The sequence below is a fragment of the Lissotriton vulgaris genome, chromosome 3_1 (genome assembly GCF_964263255.1).
Source record: "Lissotriton vulgaris chromosome 3_1, aLisVul1.2, whole genome shotgun sequence".
Lineage (NCBI taxonomy): Eukaryota > Metazoa > Chordata > Amphibia > Caudata > Salamandridae > Lissotriton > Lissotriton vulgaris.
In genome coordinates, this window is record NC_141689.1 from 1,047,840,926 (window position 1) to 1,047,866,350 (window position 25,425).

The following is a 25,425-nucleotide window of genomic DNA, read 5'->3' on the forward strand; positions in this document are numbered from 1 at the left end:
GCATTCCCCTCCTCGAGCATTTGCAGACCCCAAGAATCATATCTCCCCTTGGCAGGCCCTCGCGACCCATTCCCCCAGGGGCCTTTGATTTTAACTAAGTGTGGGGTGGGGTGGGCTGCCTGTGGGGTCGTTTGCCACAGTGCCTGGCCACAGGCCAGGCTCTGCGGACAATCCCTTGCCATGCACGGCCAAAGGCAGTGAAAAAACGAACGGTAACGCAATGTTATAGTTAGGTAAATATGTCAGTGACAACATTAACATTTTGAACAAAAAAAACTAGAAATTAATCAGTTATAATGAGCAGAGCTAACTATAACTTACACCCCTGCCATGCACTGCTTATGACCTCACAGATATCATCACACTTGACATGTTCTATGACGTCATTTTTGACATCACTGATGACATCCCAAATTACATCATTGATGACATCATCCAATAGGTGTGTTAGTTGTGTTTACAAAATGCATCCCAAATGACATCACTGATGACATCCCAAATTACATCATTGATGACATCATCCAATAAGTGTTTTAGTTGTGTTTACAAAACGCATTTGCTCGTAATGGATCATAGGAGTATAGATGTATTGAGCAAATTAAAAAACTTTGTATAGAAGAGTAACTCTGTCTGCAGATTGTCACTAACAGATTCAACTAACTGTAACGTTACTTAACCATTGTTTTTTTCAGTGAATAGATATACAGATAGATCAACAGACAGGCTGATTCATAGATCGATCGATCGATCGATCGATCATAGGTAGATAGACAGACAGATAGATAGATAGATAGATAGATAGATAGATAGACAACTGTTCTTGTCTGCTAGGGCTCATTTAGCGAGTCATGCACCACCAGAACTAGCCCGTTTCCATGCCTTCTCATGGATAGGGGTGTGACAAGAATAATATGTTAAGTAGTCAGTCTGTGCCACAAATGTCAAGTGGCTTTGTTCACTGCTCGTCATCTCAGCCAGGTCTAGCTTTCGAGCAAACCACCCTTTGCATTCTGAGGCTTGTAGACTCATAGGCATGACAGAAGACTCAGAAAATACAAGTCCCAAAAGGCAACTTTACTAGACCCATGCCAACCTTGCTTTGCACTGGCTGTATAAGTGTTCTGTACGTGATGGCGAGCAGAGGACTTGCCAGTCTATTGAATCCCGGTCATGTATCGTTTGAACATGGAAAATACAAGAAAACGAATCAAAGGCAGGCATGATCAGCTAGCGCTGCCTTGGAGCCCACCTTACTCCCATTACACCCATCCCAATCGACGTTTTTTCTCCATTTCCAACACACGGCAAATGGCACACTCCAAAGTGCTTTCTCATGAATCCATCAACAAGTTCAAAACCTCAAAAAATAGACCCATGCATCAACTGCCACACAGTGAGAAGCAATGTGAATTACTTAAGGAAATAATATTAAAAGTTAGCTTCTTCCCCGAACACCCCCCCCCCCCCCACGTCACCGCCTGGGGGCACTGATAGTGCACACTTCCTAACCACTATTTCCCAAAACGATGGCCCAACTATTTTGGAGTCAGGAGATCCGGTACAACATTGAAGTGTAGGTGATATGCTAAGCACAATTCAACATAATTCCTATGTGTTTGGGTTATTTGAGCTATGCACAGTCGTGAACTGAGACCATTTGTTTATTATGCAGCCATGTTTTGTAACCATATTGCACAGCATTGAGGGGAAATTACCCCACTGTACGGCATTACAAAAAGCCAGTGACCAAGCTGATGGATCTCAGTCACAGAGCCGAGGCATATTGATTTTGCCAGTGCTTAAGAGCTGCAAATACACATTATGTACTAGCTTAAGTGATTGTCAAGAGTTAAAATAAAAATACAATAGATGCTGCAAATATGGTGATCTTTGAGTTGCATTGAATATATTGTTGCACAAAAGTAAACAGTTATTTGTACAGTCCAATAGTGGGTGATTCAAGTATTGAGATTTTTTTAACTTCAAGAAATTCAGTTGACTCCGGGTCAGGGCCACTTGGACTACGTGATAATTGTAGTGAATGTGCGCAGACCTGCGGATCCTACTGTACAATAGTAGTTTGTAAAGCAAATTCTTTGACCCACCGCTTGATCTGATGTCTGTCTAAAACAAAGTTTTTGTTTATTTATTTGTTGCATCCATACTGCCAAAATCTTTCATTAAAATGTTTGTAATTAGTGGCAATAAGCCCTTTGTGTTTGAGGCACATATGTTCCTGTGGCTGCTCTGGTGCATTGTTTTAGAGGCTACTCGTGTTCCTCTGGCTGCTCTGCTGTCTTGTAAGACTGCTGCATTGTTTTTTGATGCCACACATGCTGCTCTGCCGTCTTATAAGCCTGGTGCATTGTTTTTTGAGGCTACACATGTTCCTCTGGCTTCTCTGTCCTCTCCCTGCCTGTTGTCGTGTCCCGGTGGCAGCAGGCAGCAGGCAAGAGCGTGCACTGCGTCCCCGAAGTAACAGCCCTAAAGCAAGCAAGAAGTACGCCCCCCTCCCACCAATCCCTGTTAGGTAGTGGAAACTGTCCAAACTGGGGTGCAGACAGCCCCTCTCACCTTTCGGCCTGGTACCACTGCACCAGCCGCACTACTTCCCTACTGACCGTTCTCCACTTCAGCCCCGTCTAAATTACAATTCCTGCTTGTGACCCTTTTGCCTGCTTGTGCTTGTTTTCGTGACCCGGTTGCCTGCTTGTGCCTCCGTGTGCCCCTGTTGCCTGCTTGTGCCTCCGTGTGCCCCTGTTTCCTGCTTGTGCCTCCGTGTGCCCCTGTTTCCTGCTTGTGCCTCCGTGTGCCCCTGTTGCCTGCTTGTGCCTCCGTGTGCCCCTGTTGCCTGCTTGTGCCTCCGTTTTCGTGCCCCTGTTGCCTGCTTGTGCCTCAGTTTTCGTGCCCCTGTTGCCTGCTTGTGCCTCAGTTTTTGTGCCCCTGTTGCCTGCTTGTGCCTCAGTTTTCGTGCCCCTGTTGCCTGCTTGTGCCTCAGTTTTCGTGCCCCTGTTGCCTGCTTGTGCCTCCGTGTGCCCCTGTTGCCTGCTTGTGCCTCCGTGTGCCCCTGTTGCCTGCTTGTACCTCCGTGTGCCCCTGTTGCCTGCTTGTACCTCCGTGTGCCCCTGTTGCCTGCTTGTGCCTCCGTGTGCCCCTGTTGCCTGCTTGTGCCTCCGTTTTCGTGCCCCTGTTGCCTGCTTGTGCCTCCGTGTGCCCCTGTTGCCTGCTTGTGCCTCCGTGTGCCCCTGTTGCCTGCTTGTGCTGTGTGGGTGTGTGTGGAAGGCTCTGTGTGGGTGTGTGGGGGGCTTTGTGTGGCTGTGTGTGTGGGGGGCTTTGTGTGGCTGTGTGTGTGTGTGGGGCTCTTTGTGGCTGTGTGTGTGGGGGGCTGTGTGTGTGTGGGGGGCTCGGTGTGTGTGTGTGGGGGCTCTGTGTGTGTTTGTGTGTGTCATTTGCGAGAGATAAAGCTAGTGGCATTGTAAATGACAATGCCATTTATTTATGTTAAAAAAAACATAAATAAAAATAATGTCAAGAGCAATGCCAATAGCTCTAACTTTAACAAAGGCAAAACCATTGCATTGTAAATGCTTGTCTTGAAAAAGCATTTTGTGAGCCCTTCCGAATTGGAAATCGGATACAGCGTGAAAGGAGTACTCCCCATCCACCCCCCTTTATTTATGAGTCACAAAGTTGTGTATCAACAGTTTGCGACCAGAATTTCAGTTGCAAACCTTTAGCCAGTTACTGACACCCTAGTTAGTGGATGCAAAATCTTCTCAAAGGGAAAACTGTCTCTGTATAAATCATGTTGGGTGGACTCGGGAGGGTAAGGGGGTGACAGGGCCTACAATATTTTCTGAAATATGGATTTTAAGACGAAAAAAAGCAGCACTTCTCTCTTTAATGGACACAGGCTTCTTTTGTTTGGGAATGCAGCTGCAGGAATGGAGGTTTGATGTCCTTTGCAGGCCTCCATCCCTACATTCTTCTCCAATCACTAGGGACACACTTCCCTTTATTCGTAGCTATTTATCATAACTTTATAGGCCTTCCTTTTTAGTTCCAGGATTACTTCAACTGTTTGCCCTTTGTCCTAACTTATTCTGCAAAGTCAATTGTCGTGAAATAGTCTGAGACTCACAACCAAGGAACTTTACCCTAGGGAGCCGCAACATTGCAAAGAGCACGGGTTGCAACCCGTGAAAGCGATCCCAGAACCGAGCCGCCACTCTGGCGTGATCCTTCTGTTCCTTAATACTTAGTGAAATGTGCAACGGCTTCCAGGTGCCAAGAATATGACTTCTAACCATACACTTGCATAAATGACTAAACAAAATAAGAAATCAAGCCTTGACAAAGCCATGGTCTCCAATTATCACAATGGGCGAATGAGTATATAAACACAGAAAGAACGTGTTAATGGCTTTGTCGTTTAAAAAGGCGAATGCCTAATATTAATGATTTTGAAAATATATGTATTAATCATATGTTGTGTTGTGTTGATTGATGGATAAACCTGAGGGGTCTCCAGATATAGGACCTTATTACGACTATGGTGGTCCGACCACCACCACAATGCAGGACCGAACACTGTATTATAAGTGTGGCGGTCGGACTGCCACTGAGCCACAGCTACCGCTGCGGATCACTATTCCTGAGGCAGCCTGGCTGTGTTTCGAGGTCAAAATATGTTGGTGACGTCACAGCAGCACCGCCAAGCATATTTTGAGTTGCCTCTCTACCGTCCTTTTCTTGGTGGTGGCAATACCATTAAAAGGGTGGTGGCGAGGCAAAAAAGAGGGCCCTACAGGGCCCCCTCTTTCCCCTGTGCATGGGGTTGCATGAAGGGGGGCATATGTTGTGCCCCTCTGTATTTTGCACCGCCAGTTCCTGCACAGGACGGAATGCAAGGCATGGTGCATTCCTTCCCGTGCAGGAAAGTGCACTGGCGGTCCGCGGCAGGCTATTTAAGGCTCTCAACCACACCGTTCACCCTGACCATACAATTACTTGTAATCTAGCTTGAAGGTGGCAGCGACTCTTGGCGGTGTGGGGAGCCGCGGTGGCATGTCGCCCGCTCCGCCAAAAGTTGTAATAAGGCCCTTAGCTAAAAATTGAATCAAAATTCGAAAGAATGTAGGATATCAACTGACATGAATGGCTGTGAAAAACTAAGTAGTACATTTACGTTGTATTAAGTCAAACATATATAACATAATTTATAATAATACCACTGTGACAAATAATTGTATAAGAAACACATGCTGTAATTTCAACTGTCATAAGGTAAATATTCACAACTTGTAATCAAGAAAATGAAGGGGCACAACATCACACCTCAGAAAGAATCAAAAGGCCCCTAAAATATTAAAGATACCACTACTTTAACAATAATTTAAAGTGCTAGTACCTTTGCTAGGGGCCTTTAACTATGTTAAATGTGTATTTTCTTCCGTGGATGCTGACACATGCAATGACAGAGTCGAAACAGTCGCATTCCAAGGCTTATTGCAAGATACAACTTGATGAGGACATGCCTTCCAAATATGGTAAAATACACATACGAATGATATGAGATTGATGGTGTCACTGCACTGCAGTACGTAAAGGGAGGACAGCAGCAGGGGAGACTGCAACCACAGGATCAGTCACCTGCAGTGAAACGTCATTGCAAGCTGTGCAAAAACACATGCTGAACAACCACATACACCGCGCGCACACATTGACAGCATGCGAATATCACAGAGGCAATGGATTATTTCTGCATAAAATAAGGTACACCGTGTATGTTTACAAGCTTGCATGGATGCCACTCATAACAGGTACACCCTGTAGTAGGGTCCATGTAAAGAACAATTCCTGGAAGCCGTTATAGTATTTCAAATTTAGGTTTTATTCCAGAAAAGGACTCACAACCGCTTGCCACAGCAGCAGCACAGCCAAAGAGCCAAAACAGTTCTCCAATCCAGAATTTCCCACAAACATGAAACAAGTCAATTCTAATACATACTTTCCTAAGCATTAAAGAAACATGCCCTATAAATTACACAACACCCATACTACACCATCCTCCTTTTTATAGCCGGATTATTTAAAATAAAAATATATATATAATCTCTTAACCAAATAGGAGCTGTTCTAATTCTATTACCACCCCGATGCACACCACAACCATATCCACTCAGACCATTACAAACTTCTGTACCCTGCATCAGAGACCTGTAAATGATACAATCATTATCCCCTCAGTCACTACAAAAAGTAGGAGAAACTATGCCAGGCATAATGCGTACATTGTTACCAGCAGAATAGGTCACATCACCTAGATAAAACCAATCATTACCCAAAACATAATTTCTCTCCTGCACACTCTGTTCATTAAACCGGTGATTAATGATGGCTGCCTGATCTTCACTCAATTGGACCAGGGCATTCCTATTCCACCACCCTTTGTCTTGCAACAACACAGCCATTTTGGACACTTTAAGTACCTTAACCGATTCAGAAAACTTAAAGTGTCCTTTCACTATCTTAACTAGCTTTTTGATTAACACCCAATCACCAGACACCAGGTTCATCGCTTTTATATGCTTATGCCGATCATAATCTCTTTTGAGGGCAGCTTGCTTCTCTTTCACATGTTCACAAAATTTCTGTAACTCCAAACTATGGGATTGTTCCACTCTATATAGCAACCACGTAGGATTCAAAGTGGAAATAGGGTTTCTCCCCCTTAAAAGCACATACGGAGAAACACCAGTAGTACTATGCGGAGTAGTATTGTAACTCCACACTTTGTGGTACAAATAACCTGCAACATTAAGTTTATTTGCAAATTCCGTTTGCACCCCTTCTTTCAACAAGCAATTTGCCCTCTCAACAAGTCCATTGGAAGAAGGACTATACAATGGCACAAGAAAATGCTTGACATCGTTCTTCTTAGGAAACCTGCGCATCTCATCTGAAACAAAATGCCCCTCATTGTCTGTAACAATCTCTTTAGTAATGCCTTCCATAAGAAATAAACGTTCCAAAAATTAGATGACACTACTTGGTGTCAGCAACCTAAACAAAAGCAAACTACAACCATTTCGAAAAGTAGTCAATAGCCACAATAAGAAATTTATTACCCCCAAAACACTAAATGGACCAGCAAAATCCAAACCTATTTTCTACCACGCACCCTCAGGCCATTCAACAGGACACTAAGGTGCAGTGGTAGTCTTCCAATGTTTATTGGAACACAAGAATTCAGCACACTTCTCAATAAACTGTTTAACCTGACCATCAATGCCAGGCCACCAATAGCTCTGTTTAATCTTTCTGACAGTAGCTGTAATGCCAAGATGCCCTTCATGAACCAGTATATTAATCTTTCCTCCCAAACCTACCGGTGGTACAAACATGTCCTGTCTTACCAGAAGTTCATTAATTAGAAATACTTTGGATGCTACCTGAGCAAAAGACCTAGGGCTAGATGTAGGTAGAATAGATTTACCGATTTTTAATTACCGAATTTTACCGATTCGGTAATTAAAAATCGGTAAATCTATGGGGTGGGTATGTAGGTATTCCAGATGTGCTGGAATACCGAATCGGAAGAATTCGGTATTTACCGATTCGGTAAATACTGAATCGGTAATGCCCATTCATTCCTATGGGCTTTGAAGCCCATAGGAATGAATGGGCATTACCGATTCGGTATTTACCGAATCGGTAAATACCGAATTTCACAAGGGTGCAGGGGGTGTCACTTTGACACCCTCTGGCACCCCAAAAATAGGCATGTGCGCCATGTGGCACACAGACATGCCCTATGGGCATGTCTGTCTGTCACATGGCTAGGTGTGCATGCACACAAGTGCATGCACACCTGAATTTGGTATTTTAACACCCAATTGGATTGGGTGTTAAAATACCGAATTTGTAGGGCCTTTGGGACTCAGAAGAGTCCCACCTACATCTGAGATTTACCGAATCGGTAAAAATACCGATTCGGTATTTTACAGAATCGGTACATTTACCGATTCGGTAAATTTACCGATTCTGTAAAATAATGCCCCTACATACCATTTCTGAAATACCGGTCGGTAACGTCCGAAAATACAGATTTTCGGCCGTTACCGACCGACCTACATCTGGCCCCTAATCTCTAAAGACAAATTTCTATCACAAGGCCATCCTTCAATCCAAAACTTCTTAACATTAGTCAAACACTCATCCATCTCACAACACTCAAGCAATTCCTTTTCAGTAATTCTAAACTCTTCTGTTACATAACATACAGTTAATACAAACTCATCCTCATTCATACACATCTCATGCATGTCTTCACACTCCACAGGCAAATGCGAAAGTTAGTCAGATCTAAAACAAAATTCCCCCAGGCAAATACTTAATATTAAAATTGAATTCTTGTAACCCTGCAAACAATCTGATAAGTCTTGAAGAAGTTTTGTTAGAACAACTATCCCCCAACATGTAAATTAGAGGTTTGCGTTCAGTAAACAATTGAAATTTTGTTCCCCAAATATACATTTAAAATTTTTCTACTGCCCACGAACAAGCCTAAGCTTCCCGTTCAATAGTGCTATAGTTCTTCTCTGCAGCACTAAGCATTTTAGATGCAAATGCTACTTTCCACTCTTGCCCCTTAACAAATTGACTCAAAACAGCCCCTAAACCACAGTTAAAATACTCCTTTCCTGAGTAAAAGGCCTGATAGCCGAAGCATTCACAATTGAACTTTTAACATTAGCAAAAGCATGCGGAGTTTCCTTGGACCACACATACTTCATGTTCTTCTTTAACAAATTTCTTAGTGGCAGAAAATCACCGCATAACCTAGAACAAGTGTGGCATAGTACTGGCTAAGACAAAGAAATGCTCTAAGAGAATCCTTGTCTGCAGGAATAGGAGCATCATTAATAGCCATCAACAGTGACAACTTAGGTTTCATACCTTCATGTGTAATGTTAAGCCCAAGAGGGTTCACTTTCTCAGTGTCAAATTTGCAACTACTCAAGTTGACAGTCATACCATGTCTCCCAAATGTATCCAAAGCATTTTCCAACAAAAGATAATGCTGATCCAAACTTTCAGTGTGAATAAGAATATCATCCTGAAAAGCTTGGTTACCAATTTCCCCACCAACCATCTGATTACACCAGCTGCCGACGTCAAGCCGAACAGCAAACGTTTGTACATATAGGCTCCAAATGGTGTCACAAATGTTGTCAATGGTTGAGATTTTTCAGAGAGTGGGATCTGGTGGTAGGCTGAACGTAAATCGATGTTAGTGAAGTACTTACTGCCTCCTAACTTGGCTAGCATATCATGAATCCTAGAAAGAGCAGGACAATCAACTATAATATTGTGATTAAGAACCCTCAAGTCTACACACAAACGTATGTCACCTGAACTTTTGTGAGCTATAATGCCAGCGGAAACCTACTCAGATGACTCTACCGGTGGAATAAAACTTTGGGAACACGTGTCCTTCAATAATTGTTTTAGATCCTTCCTGGCTGAAATAGGAAATGGTCTAACTTTCTGTGCAACTGGAGAGACATTATTCTTCAATTTGATAGAGTGCGGAAACCCTTTAACAGTTCCAACCTTGTCACTGAACACATCTGTAAATTTAGAAAACTGATTATGCAAAACTTCATCATGAACATGTTCATGCACATGCTCCACAGACATAACAGGCAAATCTCCCAGTGTAACCGGTTCCGAATGTACAGGTCTAAGTATAATGCCAAGGTTAGCTTGATCTTGCCATCCCAGAATATCACAGACATTCAATGCAACATACACCTTGGTATAAATTTCTCTTCATTTAAACTTCACCACATCAGTAAAATAACCTTTTATAACAATATAATACTCCCCAAATGCCTTTGGGTTGTCATCCGCTGGTTTCAATAACATATTGGACCAAAATGTATTAAATGTTATATCTGCAAAAATGGTAATGGGCGACCCAGAGTCAGCCATGACACCCAAATCAACTGAACCAATTTGTACCTCACAAATAGGACCCTTACAAATTTTGCGAGAACCCCTCAGTGTATTGACCTCAACAGTCAACAGCACATTTTTTAACCCTTAACATATTGAGTCAACTTCTACACTGAGTTGGTTCACCTTGAACTTAGTTTTAGTAGATTTGCATACAGTGTAAAAATGTCCCAATTTTCTTGCAATTGTTGCACCCATTTCCTTGTGCCGGACTTGTACTGTACTACTATTACTCATATGATATTTATATCAACGTCTGTAGCATGCTCCAGTCATCTTCTTATCTGTAGTTTTCTTACTTTGTTCTTGTGTAATATAGAATTGCCATCAGAATCATCCACATCTGCTAATAGCATCTACTTGCATCGCCCCATACCTTCTAAAGATTTGCTCTTACAATCATCAGTCAAAATTTTAGAGGAGATCACAGAACGTTCTATACTCCACACAATATCCGTGAAGTCATCTAAAGATGGATTTGTACAAGTTAATATACCTTCTTGAATGTTTTTGTTAAAACAGTTAAAAACCAGTTGATGCCGGAAAGATGTACCTAAATTGGTACCAAATTCACATTTAGCTGCTAACACCCTAAGTACAGCTAAATAATCTTCAAAAGATTCCTCTGGCATTGGCTTGTGTTTAAAAAATAGGTGTCTCTCTAACATGATAGATGGTTCATCCACATTCTGTTTATACATATGAGCTAAAGCTTTTGTATACACATCTCACGTGTCATCCCCTGCAGGTGCAACCACAACAGGTAAATAATCGAAGACCTGTTGTTCTGCTCCCCCCAAAAGATTGAATAACAAAGCATTCCTTCTAACGGCTGAATATTTAGATGCATCAATTGGCACCAAATAATTTTCAAAATTCCTATACCATACCATTCAGGCCATGTCATTAACGGTTTACCAGGATTCTGATGAACTGGTGGATCCTGCACCACATTATTAGCTGAAGCCATATAAAAAACACTTGATGAGACAAACTACTTTAAAATACAAGAGTCTTGTGTAAGTAGTAATTATAAATGTGTGCCTGTCACAGGATGTAGATTGAGTATACAGTGGCCAACAATGAGGATAAATGAAGCTGAATTGATAAGTGACTTTCACAGAGGCACTGCCAGTGCAGTGCTGACTTTCTGTTCTCAATGTGAAGGAACAACATTTGGCTGGCAGGGGATGGCATTACACAGAGGTGGGGGTGGTGGGTTGCAGGAGACCAGGTAATTGTTGGTCATTTTTCTTAAGGGGATTTGGGAGGATATATAAAAAGGGTGGTGTGGGTGGGTGACAGGATGCCAGGTATTGTTTTCAGTTTATGTGGGGAAGGGTTGTGCGAGAGAGGTGGGGATGCTGTTGTCTTTTTAATGTCATTAACAACCTCTCAGAGATAATACCTCAATTATTCACTGTTATCCATTTATAATTCCATATATAATACATGTGATTTTGCAATCCTAGTATAAAAACCAGTTTCTAATGTCTTTATGATAGATGACTTGTGATGCACTAAGTCACTGATTACTGAAGAAATGATGTAGTCGCTCAACTGTATTAACTTATTACAGTTGCGTTCTGACATTATAATGGCTGCTACCAGAGCCAGCAGCCGAAGTGGAAAGCAGGTCAGGTCATGTAGCATAACTAAAGAATCTGTTTAAAGAGCAGAAACGAAGAGTTGCTTCTCTTTCTCGTGCTCTGTTTTATCATCTGTACAGTGACAAGCAGATAGGAGACGTTTAAGGCATTCCTTCGTAAATTATAGAAAGTTAGAATCTTTCAACATGCTTCTATACATTTTGAGCACCTGCGTCTTTTTTTAAGATGCCACATTAAATCAATTCTAAAATCTTTTTGCAAATATCAAACAGCTTTTTTGATGTGTTTAATTTTGCACTAGAAATTCTATTATTCTTTATGCTTTCAAACATACTCTCTCTTTCATTTGAAAGAGTTACTCAACAAGGATTTAAGTGTTTTTTTGGTAAAGGCAATAGTGTGAATATGTATTATAATGATTAAGGTACCCCCTACTGTACATGATTAGGGTATTACAAAGTCACCTCGGAGTTTCATAACCTTATAACGGAACTCAGCCAGCAGCCTCTTTCCTCTATATAGTCATGAAACTCCTTAGTGACTTGTAAAATCCTAATAATGTATGGATGCAGAACTTTATCCCATATATCACAATTCAGTTTAGACATATCTAATCACCTGCTGCTCAACTGTAATAACTTATTACAGTTGAGTTGTGCCATCATAATGCCAAATCCAGCAATCAAGCTGAAAAGTAGGAAATAAAGCATACTTATAGCTGCAGTTTACACAGCAAATTGAGAGCTGGCTTTTCATGCACATGATCTGTTTTTCTAACATGAACAGTGATCAGCAGAAAGGAGATATTTTTAGCAAAATGTTTATTTTTTGCATGCTGTAGGTCATCACTGGAAATCTATGCAAGCTTCTACACATTCTGAAAAGCATCATGTTTTTAATGTGACTCGCATTGAACTGAATTTAATATTGTTGTGCAACGAATTACTATACGTTTTTGGTGTGTTTACATTCAAACTGCAGATTCTGCTTTTATTCTTCATGCTTGCAACCACACTACTTCTTTTGTATGAAGGAACAAGACAGAATTTAACCAGTTTGTAGGAAGTGTGATAGCGTGACCATGTGTTAAAAATGATAAAATACCTTCTGTCATATATTAAAAGGATATTGAAAGTCATCTCAGAGTTCCATGACCTTATATAGGAACTTGGCCCTTGGCCTCCTTTCTCTAGATGATCATGGAATACCTCTGTGACTTGCAATATCCGTGAAATGTAAGGTAGAGGGGTACTTCATTCCATATATAACAAGGATTCCATTTGCGGTTTCGACGAGTTATTTTGATCCAGTATTACCTCTAGATACTTGTAAGTCGCTACTTGGTCCAAACAATGGCCGTCGAGAAACAAATTGAGATGTTTCATCTTGTGATAATTGACTGCCATAATTTTTGTTTTATTGAAGTTTATTTTTAGGGCATTTTGTTGTGAGAATCTATGAGTTGCGTTCAGTAGGCGCTGAAGTCCAATTGGGGTCTGACTTATCAAAACTAAGTCATCCGCATATAAAAAGTTTGACAAAGTCGTGTTTCCCAATTTTGGTGCGTGGGCTGCGCAACTATTCATCTCCCCTGGAAGGTCCGCTAAGAAAAGGTTTAAAAGCAAGGGGGCTAGAACGCACCCTTGTTTTAGCCCTTTTGTGGTAGGGATTTTTTTTTATATATGTAAACCTTCGCCAGGCTTTATCCTGACCCCTGTGTTAGTATGCAGGCTCCTTAATTGGTGTAGGAGAGGGGAAGGTATCTCCCAAACGTCCAGTTTTTGCAAAAGTTTTGTTCGGTCAACATGGTCAAATGCAGCTACAAAGTCTATGTAACAATGAAAAAGGGAGTATTTTCCCTGTTTTGCTGCATCCATGAGGAAGGTCAGCACCATTATGTTGCTTATTGTACCTTGCCCTTTCCGAAACCCAGTTTGCGTTGGCGGGATTATGTGATTCTCATTGGCCCAAGTGGCTAGGTCATTTAAGATGAGTCCCGCGTAGTATTTTGCCTCGATGTCAATCAGGGTTATCAGGCGGTAGTTTTTTGGCGCACACCTCGCACCTTGTTTGTAAATTGGGCTTATGATTGAGCCTCTCCATGACTCAGGAATTGTGACATTTCTAACTGCATACTTAAAAATGGGTGCAAGTACAAGCCGACTAGTAGCATTTAATTTACAGGCTCTGGGCACATGTAGTGCACTTTACTAGGGTATTATAAGCAAATGTAATATGCCAATTGAGTATGAGCCAATATTATCATGCTTAGTGAAGGAAGCACAAGCACTTTAGCACTGGATAGCAGTGCACAAAGTCCTAATACCAGCAAAAACGAGGTCAGAAAAAGGGTGGAGGAAGACAAAGCATTAGGGGGAAGACCAACTTAGGCCTAATAAATTCTATCACAAAATGTGCTCTACTGCGCCGTACAAATTATCTTTTCTTGCTGCATAATTTAGTCAACCCCGCTGCATAATTTGCCCCCCGCCGCACACTTCCAGTGGCCTGTCCATGACAAACAAAAACAGGCAGTTTCGATAATGTGTTTCTTATACTGACCTATATGCAAATAAGCCGCAGGGCGACATACTAAAACATAAGAGAAAGAAGAACGAGAGATCGCACAGCATTTGATAAACACAACAAAAAGCATGCCCCGAAACCAAAGGAGTGATTGCCCGAAACGAGGCTTATCTCCTCCACTACACTCTTTAAAAAAGAAGTAAAAGCTATCCTCATGGCTAAATACACTTGAACTACTTTCTCGAACCCTATTAACACCCTGCACCGATCTGAACTACATGTTTGACCCCTTTACTTATTTGTTTGAGTTGTCTTATTATTCACATGATTGGCTTTGCATTCATTTATTTGTACTATTTGTACTGTGTGATCTATTGATTTACTTGTCTATGTTCCCTCATGTACCCCTCTATGTAAAGCGCTCTGATATCTGCGAAGATCTTGTTCGCGCTATATAAAACTTTTAAAATAAATAAATAAAAAATAAAATAAACTAATGAATGGAGAAAACTGAACCTTTGTGGATTCCAGACACAATGGGAGACAATGCTTGGAAGACATATCCCTGATAGTGAGTGGGGAAAACTATGGCCGGATAAAACGAGTGAACATAAAAATGTCAAAGAGAGAACAAAGATAAAGGTTGATGTTCCACTGGTATCTAACCCCACAATGGCTGAAGCAGATCTACCCGAATATCCAGGGGACTTGGTGGATATGTACTAAAGAGAAAGGAAGGTGGTCCTGCAATAATTGACATCACTTTTAGAAAGAGGTCCTCGCCTGCATCAAATGAATAACAGGGTCACCAGTTGCTGAAGACACAGAGCTAATCATGTGGGACTTAGAGATCTTAAAATGTGAGACATGACCAAAGGACTGGGAAGACTAGTGAAACAGTTACTAACAAGCGCAAAACAACTTTTAGCGTCAGAGTGGAAAAAGACGGAAGCACTTACACTCAATAGATGGTATCTGAAACTCTGGAATGTAATAGCCATGGAAAAAATACTGTACAATCTGGACAACCAACACAAATTTTGTCACCGAATATGGCAACCTCTAATGGACCACTTGATCGAATTCGAAAGAGTTCATCTAGACTGCGCATTGGATTTGACTAATAATGCTGATAGTGCCACCAATGAAGTAATACAAAATGTGCCTGACTCCCTACTATTTTTGAGCTTATATCCTTTTTGCTCTTAAGCCAAACACATTTCTTTATGTTTGTACCTGTATTTTATTTATACCTTTTTTTCCGAAATGTATTTTCTCATAGAGTATTTTTTAGAAGTGAAAAGGAAAAACTAGGCGAGCGAGAGGGAATTGGAATTCTATTGAGAAACAAGGATCAGTGAAAAACTGCCAAAAAAACTGCTGAAATACATCAAAGCGAGAAGAGAGTCGCTTCCGTACAAACTGAGTTTCAGAAGGATGAATGCCGGCTGGTGGCGTCCTCCGTGAATACAACTAAGTCCGTTTAAATAGAAAAAACGAAAAGAAAGGCAAGTGCGGCTCGATAAAATTGAAGCCAAGAAAGAGCGCAAGGTGCTTGCTAGCAGCCAGACCAACGCAATAAGAAATATGACCACACCATGAACATGAGACCCCGGCAGAGAACCCCTAATTGAAAGGGCAATCCTCAATCCTCAACTAAAAGAAAAACAGAGACACAACAATCCTCCCAGAGAATCAGAGAGCCCTGATGAGAATCTAGATATTGACTATCTTTGATTTGAAACGCTTCGGCAAAAGAGCATAGAAGAACAAGTGATTTTTTCCTACACTTATGAATTATATGTTAAATGACTATATGCTCTTATAGTTATAGATATTTACTTTAAAATCTATGTTATTTGATTCATGCATTGTACAAGTTGCACTTTAATTCACAATTTGTTTTTTATGGTATTTGTATATAGCTGTATGTATTGTGATGGAGTATGTATAATAAGTCGAACGTAAATGAATGTAAATGTATTTGTAATATATGTACACTATGCACTAGTTTTTCCTTTTCACTTCTAAAAAAAACCTCTATGAGAAAATACATTTCGGTAAAAAAAAGCATAAATAAAATACAGGTACAAACATAAAGAAATGTGTTTGGCTTAATGTGGTTTTATTCTGCAAAGCCTATCAAAGAGCCAGATAATACTGGCTTGTCCCCCTTCTTAAAAATTTGGGCTTTAGACGGTTCTTCCCTGCGTACAGAATTTTAAAGACTGATGTGTCACCTCCAATTGTGTTTGCAGTGGCAAAATATCTCACAGCAATGTGGTTCATTCGCACCCGCCTTTTGAAGGCGGCAGTGGATTTTTAATAATTTTAGCTTACTAATGATTTTAAGTTCCTTTGATGATGAACTGACTCACATGTGTGTAGTCTAATTTTACAACTAATGTTTTACTGATTTGTATAAAGTATAATGACTCTGATTATTTGTATATCTTTGATGATCGAACAGATCGAAATAAAGATTGAATTGGAAGTGTTTGGCTTAAGCGCAAAAAGGATATAAGCTCAAAAATAGTAGAGAGTCAGGCACATTTTGTTTTTCTTGCATTTACGTGGCCCAGGCTGACTCTTGTTTTTTTGGGCCAAACTCCTCTTGTTATGAAAAAAACAGTGCAGTAATAGCACACTTGAACACACAGTAGGGAAGAGGGAGGCCCTCACATTGACCTCGGAAATTACCTTTGTGAGTGGGAAGTGGGAGGAGGTAGTACTTGAAGGTTTTGAAAAAATATCCCATGAGAGTGTAGTCGAGGTTTAATTAATAAATGAAACACTGTAATCCATTAATAACCCTGATCACTTTTCAGTACATTGTTAAGTGTAAAAAAGAGGTTGCTTCAAGAACGTTTGCAAGCTTTAATTCTGATGCGAGAAACAGGGCTTAATTTGTGCGGGTGATTTGCAGGTGGAGGGCGCTGGTACTCAGTTTTGGGTACCGGAACTTATTTTTCGTCGTCAAACTTCAAATCAGAGCAAGAGAGAGAAAAGAAGAAAAAGGAGAAAGGAGGATGAAGAGAAAGATAGGAAAACAGTGACAAGGGGATAAAGCTGTAATGACAAAGAATCTGCAAGAGTGACATAAGGAGACAGGAACTGTAGTGTTGTGGGAGAAAAAAGTATGACGTGGAATCAAAACTAGGCAGCCTTGGTGGTCAGCAACCTTAGTACTAACCAGTACCGGACAAGAGAACCTAAAAAAAAGCGTTGCACCTGTATACTTAATTTATATATTTATTAATTCATTTATTTTTGCAATTAAGCACCAGCGTGCACTAGTCCATAAATATGCGAGAAAACGTGGGATACTCACATAAGTGGTCTGGGCCCTTCAGCACAAGGCGGACATGTCTGCTGCCATACGGGATAGCCACCACCGTGTCATCATCTGGAGCAAGTAAGGGTAGGAGGAGACAAGAGAGAAGGAAACAAAAGGAGAGGTCAGTTCCAGAGAGAGGAGCACTTTGCAGAGGTTGATATTCGGCAATCTGGAGCCAAGGGTTTCTGACATTTTTTCCACTTCTTTAATTACAACTCCAATTGTGTACTGATGATGTAAACCAAAGATAACTTCCCTACACCACACATAGTGCCTTGTTTGGAATTTGGGGGATGAGATACCCAGTCAACATGAGGCAGATATCCCAGTGAACTTCTCATGAGTGGGATAGGCTATAGCCCACCTGTAATACAGATACCACCACGTTCGTGAATCCTTAAAATAAGTTCCTCAAAACGTATCCAGAAATATAAAAAAGGTAGAATGTTGACTGTACAGTGAGTCCATAAATGATAACTCGGGAGCTCCTTGTCCAGTATGTGTCCACATACAGTAAGATATCAGCTACTGTCCATTCGCCTAAGCTGTCAGCCAGTTCCATTTTATGACACGGACTTTCATTTTGTCCTGTGTTTAATGCCAACATAGTTAAACCTACTGGGACTTAAAGTTTGTTTCACCTTTCTTGCTACAAGTATGCATACTTTCTAAAAAGAATGGGCATACACGTCCCAGCATGCTTAGTGCTGTTAGCTGAAAAAACAGGTCTGCAGAAGATTACCTCTGTATATAGGACTGGAAATGGTCACTCATTATATGGATCCAGTTACAGCTATGTAGGTCATGCAAGGCTGTTTAGTTCCTTGAGCAAGTTCTCACACACGGTATTAGAAATGCATCTTTGAACTATTTTATACATTTTTATTCATAATGAATTTACTAGTTTTAGGGTCTTATTTACAATTTGGAGGGCAGGAAACACCATAAAAAGTGTGGCAGATGTTCTGTCCTAAATATAAAGTCAGTGACATTCTACGTATAAAAATGATATTGACAGAGTACTGTCCGGCAAACTCTACTACACTCTTCAGGATATTCATCATATTGATCGAGCAGCTGTGAGTGGATGTTTTATATTTCTTTAAATGTATTTCTATACGAGTTTTTTTTTCCACACACAAAATTATATACATTGAAACATTCACGTTGCAAGAAATAGACTGTACCTGGATACGCCAGAGCTAAAGTCACGATTTGTCCTTTAGACATCTTCATAACCTGGCCACTCTGTATTTGCCATAGCTGGAAATATTGGAATCATAGCTCCCAAGTATTTTCTTTCATTTTGGGGTCATACCCTACTCCTGTGAACACCATCTCTGCTGCTATTGACCAATCCATTCTCTTGCACCAGATGCCCAATTGAAACGTAGCACAACTCCTCCTTCCCCAAACACCCAAACCACCACTGTGCAACATCTTTCCAAGCTACTACAATTTCATGGAATAGCACATCCTAAATAAAAAATATGACACATTGATTTTGAAGAAAAAAAGAAATAGGCCTCAATGCCATCATTATACTAATAAAACCTCATAGGCTCAACTGCCCTCATTCGAAATCTGTGATGAGGGTAATTTGGTCTGGAAATAGGGTTAAATATCACTTTTGCATTCACATCCATTGGGGTCTGGAAATATTAAGCATGGAGGAAGATGATAACTTTAAAAGGGTCATCTAGTGAATGATGGCAGGCACAACAGCTGTTGCAAACCAACGAGACATCCTGAAATAAAGGGATATTCTGGAAAAGTTTATCTTGGTGATTGTTGGTGACATAAGATTGAGTTAAAAGGTAATATTTTTCTTTTTCACTGGATGGCCCTTTAAAGTCCCTCCAAATCAACTAAAAATGAGCTCAAATTAGGAAGCCTTCCATCAGTAAAGACTGTGTAAATCAGCTCCTAACAAGTTTCCTTTCAAATCCTGTATTAGGTGTCCCCAGATCAGGATGTATAGAAGACCAGGAAACCGAAGGCCTTCTGTGCACTGGAAGCCATCTTAGAGCTATGTGGACCCGCTGGAATGTTAGAGTCAAACAAGAAGTCCAGCGCCATTTCATGCATAGTTCGGGTTGGAGTTGGAGTGTGTCAGTCATACCCAGGTTCTCTTGGTGACTGTTGAGGATGTTTTCCTGACAGTCTTGTCTAGTAGAGCGCAAAAGAGCAGCAGTTTAAAAAACGTGCTGTTTTTTGTTTTTTTTGCAGGTTTACATATCAGGACTTCAGCTCAAGGGCACTGGTGGACTTTACATGAGCACCAGTTACATCACGCACGCTCAGATTATTATATTTTAATGATGAGGAGATTAAGTGACTTGCCCAGAATCACAAGATGTTGAGTAAAGAATGGGCCATGAACTTGGTTCCCGAGTTCAAAAGTCAGCTGCTCTGGTTTAACGCCACATCCCTTGCTTGGCAACCGAGAACTCAAAGGGGGCGCTCCATCAGCTTATTTATCTCCCACACCTGGGAAGGGACCCAGTAAATGATGCATAAGGTTTAACCAAAGGGTTTTATTGCCTTAACCTCTGACAATTCCAGGTGATTGTTGAACATGTAAAAGACGGCATCTACTAACAAAGGGAAACACCAAAGATTAAAAGAGATGCTTGTGTGTTTTTTCAAACCTTTCACCTGTCCAACATGGGATGTGAGCCCAAGAGGGTATTTTGTACCTCAGTCCTGGCACACATTGATAAACTTGAGGCAGTCTGATTGCCCTTCGATATCTTTCACAGATATCTGGTGAATGATGCAAGGCTCCAGAATAACTGTTTATGGTAAAAGATATTGATGAAAGAAAGATTACCACCCTACAGAAAAGGTATTCAAACATCTGAATCAAGACGTTAGAAGATTCCATCAAAAGATGTGAGAATTGCATCCCTGAGGATTTTATGTCCATGTCCATTCTTTACATTAACACTTCCAATTCAAATCAGGGAATAAATTATCAGAATGCTAGGATTATCAGTCAACGGAAAGGTAAAAGACCAAACGCATGCGCCTTGGAATGGATACCAATCGCCTGCTCAGAGGAATTCAGTTAAAACAGGGCCTCTTTCACATACTTGCAGGGGCCTTTCAAGGAATAATATCCATTTTGTTCCACTAACTTAGTAAAGTTTATTTCTGATGTCTCCAGATATCAGGTACAAGTCAATGGCTTAGCAAAAATTAATTTTTTTACTCAACCTAAATTGCCCACTTTTTGTTGTGAAGGATTTCCTTTAAAGAGTCCCCTACAAGCAAAAAAAATACAGATGCAAAGTGGACTTCAAGAAAGCATCGTCCCGTATACCTGCTTTGGGCTTCTTTTGGCTTATTACTGGAGTGTTTTGTAAAACCAACGATGGTACCTTATACAACTCTATGGGAGAGTCGTTATTTTTCTTAATTAAACTAACATTTCGTAGAAATTTTGTGGAGAACCAGACAGGGCATTGTAGGGCCTTGAATATTGTATTGCATTGGAATTTTGTTGGCAACGTGACCAATCGAAATCAGTCTAACTCCACCTTGCAACTTAGTGGCTTCCTTTTTTATGTGGTGTTTTATCATCTACTGGAATCTGAAAGCACAAGCTGATTAGATGTAAACCTGTTTAGAATATTTTCACGAGTATAAATGTTTACATATTATGCTGCACTTTAGGATTTGTTTGTAAATAGTCTTTTATGATGTTTTAAAGGATTTTTATCGGGTTCTTTTGATTTTAAGTCTTTCAGGGAATTGTATTTATGTGAACTTTTATGGTATTCGCTGAATAAAGGTTCCATTGAATAATAATTTTCAGTTTGCTGATCAGCAAAGATAATTTAATGCCCTTTTCCATAACGGACCCATCAGAGTATTGTAAACTAGGTGTTTTAGAAAGGATTTCAGTTTTACTTCAAGTAGGCGTTTTGATGGTAGTTGACTTTTATGTTATGAAAACAAAAGTGATGCAGAGGGACCTTTACAAACACCTTTGTAAGTAAGCTGCTACTGGAAATGCAACTGTATTCAAAAGGTATACTCTTTACGCCCAGGACTCACTTAGATCGCAAGTAACAACGCAGCAGGGATTAAGAAATGTCATTGGTTACCGAAAGTGAAAACCTGCACAGTCAAATACTTGTCATCTGTAAACACAGTCCTCCTTGATTGCGAGTTAGGTCGTTTACTTTTTTAATTTTTAACAATGTTTATTTTATGGAGTTTTATATAGCGCAAACTTGGCCCGAATGTATTGGGTATCAGAGCGCTTTGCATAGCACCAGTTGCGTTACATGAGGACACATTCAGATTAAGTTATTTGCCCAGAATCACAGGATGTTGAGCGTCATTGCCGAGACTCGAGCCCGGTTCCCCAGTTTCGAGGTCGACCGCCCTAGCCGTTAGGCCAACTCCTCTCCCCTAGCCTTGCATTGCTAGTAAACCTGTGACCAGCATTTTTTCAAGACATATGATGTAAGTTATTGTGACCGTGAGGGGAAGCGGGCCAGGGTCGGACTGGCTGTACCGGGCACCAGGCGTTTCCCTGAGAGGCTGAAAGGGTGGTGGGGCGGGTTGGTAGTAGTAGGAGACGGTTTTGTTAATGAGAGACGGTTTTGCAATGGTGCTGCAATATCAGCCCGCTGTAACAAAAGCATGAGACAACCATTTTCCGCCTCCAGAGGCCAGGCGGTTCTTCTTCAGGGGCGGGTCCGAGAATATTGCCAGGGCTGCTTTGGGTTCCCAGTCCGTCCCTGAAGCGGGGACCCGTGAGGAGAAGCAGAGGACCCATGAAGGGAAGCGGGGGAGGGGGGGGGGGGGGGGGGACAGGGCCACCACTCACTGACTGAGAAGAGCATTTCCTCCTGTCCTATACAGGGATTCATAACAGGAAGCAATAGAGAGGGCGGTCTATGATGTTACAAACAAAAGAAAAGCGACCACTTTGAACACCAAGAACAAATGCAAACAAATGACTGGGAAACTTAAAACACAAAGCACAGATTAAAAAAATGAAAATTGAAAAAAACCTCTCCGTTTCAAATTCTCTGTAACATAAATAATTTTCCCAACGGAAAATACAATCCTGTTGTTTATCTAAAGGAAACTGCGAGATCTGACACCAGGGCGGAGGTCAAAAAGCAGCTGGAAGGTGTGCCCTGGAGGTCTAGCATCTCAACCAGGCTTTATTTAGAGTGCCTGCCCTCCTCCCAGCTTCAGCAGCCCACACGTGGGATAGGACTCATACATCTCTCACTGGGCCAGGCTCCATTGTTGGCACATGTCTTTTTATTTATGCAAAAGCTCAAGAAATGATTTCTGGCTGTTGAAAGGGACACAGACCCACCTAGGTGAGGTGGGCGTGGCGGCCGAGGAGGGCGAGAGGCTCCCTTCCTGTCAGGGCAAAGTTTACACATCAAAGGACAGCTTGTATATCTGAAACCTCGTTAATGCTAAAAAGTCTTAGGTTAATATATGTACCTTGTACAATGAATGATCCTATCACCAGTCTTCCTCCATCAATACATAAGGCTTAAACATAACGGAAGTTTCCATTCCCAAAAAATACAAATACAGATGTGTAATGTTACCATGTTCTTAATGTGTATCTTGCGGTGGACTGTATATATCACAATTCCACAGGAAATCATTTTCTTCTTGAAAGACCCCATACACCCTACTGGTAGAATTTCAAGTTAACCATTTCTAAATGGTTCCTGCTTGATCCCATTGCTAATGCATGTTTTTTATAAAATATGATTTATAATACTAATTTGCTCTGGTAAACACACTCACTCGTAATTCCGGGGATTGTAAAACACTATATTGAGGTCGTTCATATCGACCTAAAAAGTATAGCACCCTCTATAGGTGAACCTGCCACTATATTGTAAGGTAAGTAAATGTTTACTACTCTGAACGCCGCCGCTTCTTACTTTGGGAGGTAAGCAGCAGTGAAGTCAAGAGCAGTGAAGAGATACTTACACTACAATATGGTAGGGGGTCATTTTAGTGAATGCAAGTTAAAGTAATGCATTTCCTACTAAATACTGGCTGCAGTGGAGCTCAAGACTGACGGTAGCTAGGGACCAATGAAGACACTCTCTGAGCATCACACGGTAGTTGATGACCTTGGAAGCCTCGTCATTGGCAACAAGGCAACCGCAGATGGACGGGAAACACATTTGTGCAACAGTGTGGACACCTTACGTTTATTTGTTGAGAGCTGTGATTTATATTGTCCTCGTACGAGCCGGCAAGTGGATCCTTCTCCGTTGCAGACACCACAGTTGTCTTCCTTCACAGTGCTTCCCAGCTGGTGATCACAGCCAACAATCTGTCGAGAGGAAATTGATTTATTGTAGATTTAATTCTTACTGATGACAGGCTCAATCACAGTGACTAATCGCAGAGAGTAATAGCCTTGCATCATTCTCCCATTACAACGCCAGAAATCAGAAAGGCAACACACGCCTGCATGTAAGCACATTCAAAGGGGTCAGGCGAGGATGCCAGAGTAGTGCCTTTACATGCAGCAATGCACAGCTCTGGAGTGTACCACCGTCTGATCCCTCAAAACACAACAGGATAGCGATCTGCTTTTTCTACAGGTGGCGTACTGTCAACAATTGGAAGGAAATGGAAGCACACTACTCTACCATATCTTTGAAAGAAGATAGGTTGATTAAAAGGCAAATCATGTCACTTGCTGCAGTAAAAAAACACACAACAAACATTTTTTTTCTGTATACGATTGATCTAAGCAAGAAAAGATCTAAACTGTGATGCCTACTTTTGAGGTGTAAAACAGTCCCTCATGTATTGTAATGGAAGCACCCACAGGAGGCATGATGATACATCAAACAGCAAATAGTAAGAAATGAGAGAGTATTACTACTCTGGGTGGAGACACAGCCCAGTATATACTCTGAAGAACTGGTAACAATGAGTCAGGAAGGCATCTGTTTTGTCACGCCAGACCTAAAATACAAGCAGCGCAATTCACGCACTCAGCGACTGTGTTCTATTTGTTAAATTTGTTGCTTTCATATATCACTCACACAGTAAAGAGAATGCTTCGGAGAGCTAATAAAGACATAACCTTAATGACAAATGCATTATACCATGTCACGAGTATTGTTTTATGTGTTCATGACATCACGTTGAGAGCATTTAACTATTTAATATACCTTAAAAAGGATAGACCTAAGACTCCTAGACCATCCCTACAGTTTAAGGCGATATATGGGCAGTGTCAGCTGCAGCGGATTCGCGAAATACAAATTAACTACCCCTACATTAATTTCATTTTATGTGCACATGTTTCAATATCTTCCTCACATTATTCCTCCTATTATTAGGATGTCATTCTTGGCAGTCATTCCTTCTTTCCCTGTGGACATCTTCCTGCCCACACTCCAACTAAGAGGTTAATCTCCCTATTGTCTCCATGTGATTTCTTTCTTGCCTTCCCATGTGTCATTCACTAGCCTTCATTCCTTCACACTGACCCCCCAATCGCACCATAATTTTCTCCTTTTATTGCCCATCCTCCCTCCTAGCCTTCCCTGCCTATGTCTCATGTTTACACTGCAAATCTATTTATTTTTGGTAAAACGTGCTAGTGATCAGGCCTAGTAACGCCTGCCTGCCGACCAATATTAACTGTTTAAAACACGATGGACACTTACACAGAAAAATAAATAGAACTGCACCCTCTTACATTCCAAGCATTCACTGACGGGAAATAAAATAGACAGCATCAGTATACTACATGGGAAAGATTATGGAAGCAGCATCTTTGATAATCTTCTTTAGACATCGGAAGAGGGTTTTAGTGATCACAACTGTAGAAGCAACTCACTCACTCCTCAGCCTTCCTTCCCTCCTTCCCCCACAGACTTCCTTCTTTAGCTCACGAGCACATTG

General features: G+C 41.1%; 1 protein-coding gene across 1 annotated transcript in view; it reads right to left on the minus strand.

Moving 5' to 3' along the window:
* Window positions 1-25,425, minus strand: part of ADAMTSL1 (ADAMTS like 1) — a 796,153-nt gene that overhangs the window by 415,643 nt on the left and 355,085 nt on the right. Inside the window, exons 5-6 of the mRNA XM_086961466.1 lie at window positions 23,707-23,833; window positions 17,491-17,565 (exon numbers count right to left, since the gene is read on the minus strand). Coding sequence (XP_086817592.1) covers window positions 17,491-17,565; window positions 23,707-23,833 — 202 coding nt within the window. The remainder of the gene's footprint in view (window positions 1-17,490; window positions 17,566-23,706; window positions 23,834-25,425) is intronic.